This window comes from Dendrobates tinctorius, unplaced genomic scaffold, assembly GCF_039654945.1.
Source record: "Dendrobates tinctorius isolate UK_male_01 unplaced genomic scaffold, ASM3965494v1 ptg000007l, whole genome shotgun sequence".
Lineage (NCBI taxonomy): Eukaryota > Metazoa > Chordata > Amphibia > Anura > Dendrobatidae > Dendrobates > Dendrobates tinctorius.
In genome coordinates this window covers 25,557,583-25,563,246 of record NW_027361675.1, presented here as the reverse complement: position 1 = coordinate 25,563,246, position 5,664 = coordinate 25,557,583, and the positions used below count along the sequence as shown (strand labels likewise).

Genomic DNA, 5,664 nt, shown 5'->3' with positions numbered 1-5,664 from the left:
CAGGAATTATCCTCCTGACCATAACCCTTTCACTTAACCAAATACTGGAGTCTCCGTCTAGCCAGACGGGAATCCAGTATCTTCTCTACTTCATATTCCATGTTACCTTCAACCAATACAAGGTCAGGAGGTGCCACCACAGGAACTACTGGTTCAACAAACCTCTTCAACAAGGACTTATGAAACACATGAATTTTAAATGTGACAGGAAGAGCCAACCGAAAAGAGACCGGATTAATAATCTCCAAAATCTTGTAAGGTCCAATAACTCTAGGCTTAAACTTAGGAGAAGCCACCTTCATAGCGATATTTTTTGATGACAACAAAACCATATCACCCACCTTAAACTGGGGACCAACGGTCCTACGCCGGTTGGAAAACCGCTGGGCCTTTTCCTGGGAGAGAGACAACTTATCCACTACTTGGTCCCAGATCTGGTGCATTCTCTCCACCACAGTGTCAACACCTGGGCAGGCAGAAGACTCCACCTGCCCTGAAGAAAATCGAGGGTGAAACCCAAAGTTACAAAAAAAGGTGACATCAAAGTGGCAGAACTAGCTCTATTATTTAAAGCAAATTCGGCCAAGGGCACAAATGAAACCCAATCATCCTGATCGGCAGAAATAAAACATCTCAAATACGACTCCAAAGTCAGAGGAGAAGGACAACTGAATTCCGAGCTTGGAACAGAAAGTCCTCCAAAATCTAGACACAAACTGAACTCCTCTGTCAGATACAATGTTCTCAGGAATCCCGTGCAAGCGAACCACCTGTTGCAAAAACAGGGGCACCAACTCAGAAGAAGATGGCAACTTAGGGAGTGGTAGAAGATGGACCATCTTAGAGAATCTATCACAAATCACCTAAATAACAGTCATTCTCTGAGAGACAGGCATATCAGAGATAAAATCCATTGAAATATGGGTCCATGGCCTCCTGGGCACCGGCAAAGGCATCAACAAGCCACTAGAGCGAGAACAAGGTTTAGACCGGGAGCAAGTCCCACAGGACTGCACAAAATTCCTGACATCATGAGACAAGGCGGGCCACCAAAAAGACCGACTCACCAGATCTCTAGTACCAAAAATACCTGGTTAACCAGCCAATGCAGAGCAATGAACTTCAGACATCACTCTCTTCCTCAACTGGTCAGGAACATACAACTTTCCACTGGGACTACGCTCAGGTTTGTCCTCCTGAAACTCTTCCAGAGCACGTCTCAAATCGGGCGAGATGGCAGAAAGAACTACCCTCTCGCCTAAGATGGTAGCAGGCTTAGTCACAACAGGAGAATCAGCAAGGAAACTCCTAGAGAGGGCGTCTGCCTTGACATTCTTAGTGCCCGGAAGAAAAGAGACCACAAAATCAAAACGTGTGAAAAACAAGGCCCACCTAGCCTGTCTAGGATTCAAGCGCTTGGCCGACTCCATGTAAATCAAATTCTTGTGGTCAGTAAGGACCACGACTTGGTGTTTGGCTCCCTCCAACCAATGTCTCCACTCCTCAAATGCCCATTTCATGGCCAACAGTTCCCGATTCCCCACATCATAGTTACGTTCGGATGGAGAGAACTTTCGGGAAAAGAAAGCACAAGGATTAATTTTAGATGTCACAGGATCTTTTTGGGACAACACCGCTCCTGCACCAATCTCAGAAGCGTCCACCTCCACCTGAAACGGGAGTGAGACATCAGGTTGCCGCAAAACCGGAGCAGAAGTGAATCTTCGCTTCAGCTCCTGAAAGGAAGAAACAGCCTCCGGAGACCAGTTCAGCACATCAGCACCCTTCCTGGTCAAATCAGTCAATGGCTTGGCAATACCAGAAAAATTAGCAATAAATTTCCGATAAAAATTAGCAAAACCCAAAAACTTCTGGAGGGCCTTCAAAGAAGTGGGCTGAACCTAATCATAAATGGCCTGTACCTTGGCCGGGTCCATTTCAATAGTTGACGGAGACAAAATAAATCCCAAAAATGAAATCCTCTGTACCCCAAAAAGGCATTTCGATCCCTTGACATACAGGGAATTCTCCCTCAAAATCCGGAACACAGTCCGAACATGTTCCACATGAGAGTCCCAATTCTTGGAGAAGATCAAAATATCATCCAGATAGATAATCAAAAATTTATCCACAAAGTCTCGGAATATATCGTTCATGAAGCACTGGAAGACAGAAGGGGCATTAGTGAGCCCAAAAGGCATCACCGGGTGGATTTGATTTAAATCTAACTGATTTAAATCACGATTTAAATCACGATTTAAATCACTAGTCAATAAGGCTTGATTTAAATCAGTGATTTAAATCAAAGTTTCTACCTAAACTAGTTCTTGCTACTTTAACATGCAAGTAGATGAAGATTTTTAGAATCACTTTTTATATTACTTTTTTCTCCCCAGTTTAATGGGTTAATCATTCATATTTGGACACCACTGTTCTGTTGTACTTAGGAAGGAGAAAAATAATCCTGACCTTAATAACAATTTAAATAGATTTATTCAACTGAAACAATAACAACATTACAGCATAAGTTATTTGCTTAAACAAACATCCATGTTTGTTAACTAATTTGGCTAAACAAAATATATATATATTTTAAGAAACTTAGACTGTCAGCCCAGCCGACACATGAAAAACTTAAATACTACTGTCCCTGCTGTCCTCTGTAGCTCACTTGTCGTCATCTTCATCATCATCATCTTCTTTGTTCCTATTCATAATCTGGAAAAGAAAAACAAGCTTTCCTGCTTTATTGGGTCCCAACCGATTTCTCAATTTAGAATGAATGAGTCCAAAGGAAGAGAATATTCTTTCAACGCCTGCAGAAGAAGCTGCTGCTGTTAAAAGTGAAATCATTACTTGAACAGTCTCTAAATCCAAGCGCTTAAGTGACTTCCACCAGTTTACTGGTGTGACCTTCCTTAAAATATCTTCAGCAAACATATATTTCTTGAATGGTTCCCCCTTAGCTCTGAAGTTTATTATAGTTGGCATTAAAGATGGATGATTGCTGGATACCCATGTCATAGCTAACTCCTCTTCCTCAGCACTTAGGTTTTGACCCTGATATTGGATATTGACAATATTTGCCAAAAAATGAGCTGGAGTCAGTGCTTGTCCCATTCGTTTGTTTACTGCTTGTAATTTAATTCTGTCCATGTGTAGTTCTGTTTTTAAGTGTTCACTCAGTTCCTTCCAAATTTCAACAGCATCCGCAATAAAACAGCTATTTTTCTGTATTTTGTTTAAAGCTTGAGAGATGGGTTTCTGGAAGCTCAGCATATGTTCAACATTTCTCTTAAGCCCAATGTTGAGGATTTTGGCCGTGACAGTGCCATCTATTTTATCTCGATTTTCTTCACAAAGTGTCATCAGAATAGGCCAGTTTTTGATATACTGCTCAAAACAGTCCACCACAGAGTTCCATCTAACATCTTGTGGGAGCGTTAGCTTGGTTCCACCCATCCTTTTCAGAGCTGCTGCAACAAAATGATTATTACGGAAGTATTTAGCAATTTCAACAACATTAGCCTTTATTTCTGGAACACTTAAGTCTTTGGCTAAGAGGTGCAGCAAATGAGCACTGCAACCATATGTTATTAGCAGCTTTGTATTCCCTCCCTGCTCTTCTAAATCTCTTCTCATCTTGGATACGTTTGCAGCATTGTCAGTGACCAAACTGCGTACTAGACATTTGAATTTTTGTTCACATGTCGTTATAGCTTTTACTGCCACTTCTTGTAAGTATTCTGCTGTGTGTGCATTTCCTGACGTATCAGTTGTTTGTGCAAGGAAGACTTTACCTTCTTCTGTTGTTATACAAGCACATACAATAGGATCATTGTGGACATTACTCCACCCATCAATACTTAGGTTAACAATTTTACCCTCCAGAGCTGTTGCACATTGCTCCATTTCTCCGTCATACACTTGATCCAGCAGTTTCCCTGCAACATCAGCTCTGCTGGGTGGACTGTATCCTGGTCTCAGTGACTGAACCATATTAATGAAATGTGGGTTCTCAGTCAGACGGAAAGAAGAGTTCGTTGCATAAATAAACTGGGCAATTTTTTCATCAATCAGCTCTTTTTCTAATCTGCTAGTTCTTATCACAAACCTATCTATGGTGGTTCCAGGAGGTAAAGGTTTTTTCTTCCTTTTGGGTGATGGTGATATGTGGCTGTGGGTGTCTGATGATGATGCTGCTGCTAATGAAGCACTATCCTGGATGGATAACTCTGAAACTGTAGAACAGGATGATGGTGATCTTGGAGGTGGATAGTTTCCAGAATCCATGAATTCCCCTAAACAAAAAAAAGTCAATGCTGTTATTTTATTGTTTTTACAATTTCTGCTTATTGTACACAACACATCACTGCCCCTGCCCCAAAAGGAATATTTGTTTTTCTTCATAACTGTACCAAATGACAGTAACATGCAGTAATAATAAGAAATATAATTTTTTTCACACACGACAGTTCAGTCTTTAGAAATAGGATTCAATAAAAATGTTTACCAACCTGAAGATCCTGCCTGTTCAGAAGTGTTTCTTTGGTCATCTTCATCACCGCACTTCTCATGATGTTGCCTCATTCGCGCCACCAGGCCTTGCATCTCTTTGTTGCATCGTTTGCATTTTGCACGCATGCCTGCCTTACCGATAGGCGAAGGAGCTTCATTAAAATATTCCCAAACTGGGTCTCTTTTACGGCCTGCTGCCATTATAAGGAAAGAATGTAATAAACCTCAGATCCTACACACAAACAGATCCAGACTTGTCTGTCTATGGCTATGCTGCAGTATTGTGCTCAAAGTTTCACTTTCATTTTCTTGTCTGCTTGCCCTTCCTCCTCCTCACACTTAGTTTCACATTCTTCTTGTGTTGTGCAGATCTATTCCACTCCAAACAATCAGAAACATATTGTCTAACTTCTTGGACTTGGCACTGAAGGGGTTGATTCTGTATTCAGAGGTTTGTAGAACAATAGGATTAAGGTCTTTTTCTCAACTCTGTTCATGTTGTAACATTTTTGCCGTGAAGAAGAGGCTGGGACCTCTGCGGAGTCAAATTCAGTTTTGAGAACTGCGTAAGTAAACCGAGCGTCTGTGATAATATAGGAGAGAAACTGCCCACTAATCCTACAGAAACCTCTGGAAGAGCATGGCATTGTGAATGTTACACATATACAGCCTTTATTCTACTGAGTTAAACAACTCAGCTTTATCTCATGATGGAAGAACCTTTGGATGGTAAAATATTTTCCTCAAAAAGCAGTTTATTGAAAAAAATCCGATTTAAATCAAAAAAATCCGATTTAAATCAAAAAAATCCGATTTTTTTGATTTTTTAAAAAAAAACATTGATTTTTATCCACCCTGCCAGGTACTCAAAATGTCCCTCCGGAGTATTAAACGCCGTCTTCCATTCATCCCCATGCTTAATGCGAATAAGATTATACGCCCCCCTGAGGTCAATCTTGGTAAACCAGCAAGCACCTTTAACTCTGGAGAATAGATCAGAAATCAGGGGTAACGGATACTGATATTTAACAGTAATTTTGTTGAGGGCACGATAGTCAATACAAGGCCTTAATGAACCATCCTTTTTAGCCACGAAAAAAAACCCAGCACCTAAGGGTGAAGAGGATGGTCTAATATGACCCTTCT

General features: G+C 40.9%; 1 protein-coding gene across 1 annotated transcript; it reads right to left on the bottom strand.

The window, feature by feature from the left end:
* Positions 1–2,309: 2,309 nt before the first annotated feature.
* On the bottom strand, positions 2,310–5,233 carry LOC141085865 (uncharacterized). The gene is made up of 2 exons (XM_073571466.1): positions 4,518–5,233; positions 2,310–4,301 (listed from the first exon to the last, which is right to left on the bottom strand). Exons 1-2 carry the CDS (start codon positions 4,717–4,719, stop codon positions 2,668–2,670), a joined length of 1,836 nt encoding a protein of 611 aa, XP_073427567.1. The 5' UTR covers positions 4,720–5,233; the 3' UTR covers positions 2,310–2,667.
* Between the last annotated feature and the right edge of the window lie 431 nt (positions 5,234–5,664).

Bases quoted from the DNA above. Each gene is read 5' to 3' on its own strand.
- LOC141085865 (XM_073571466.1), bottom strand. From the start codon at position 4,719: ATGGCAGCAGGCCGTAAAAGAGACCCAGTTTGGGAATATTTTAATGAA. The intron at 4,302-4,517 runs GTTGGTAAACAT...TTTTTTGTTTAG, and splicing joins TGAACAGGCAGGATCTTCAG to GGGAATTCATGGATTCTGGA.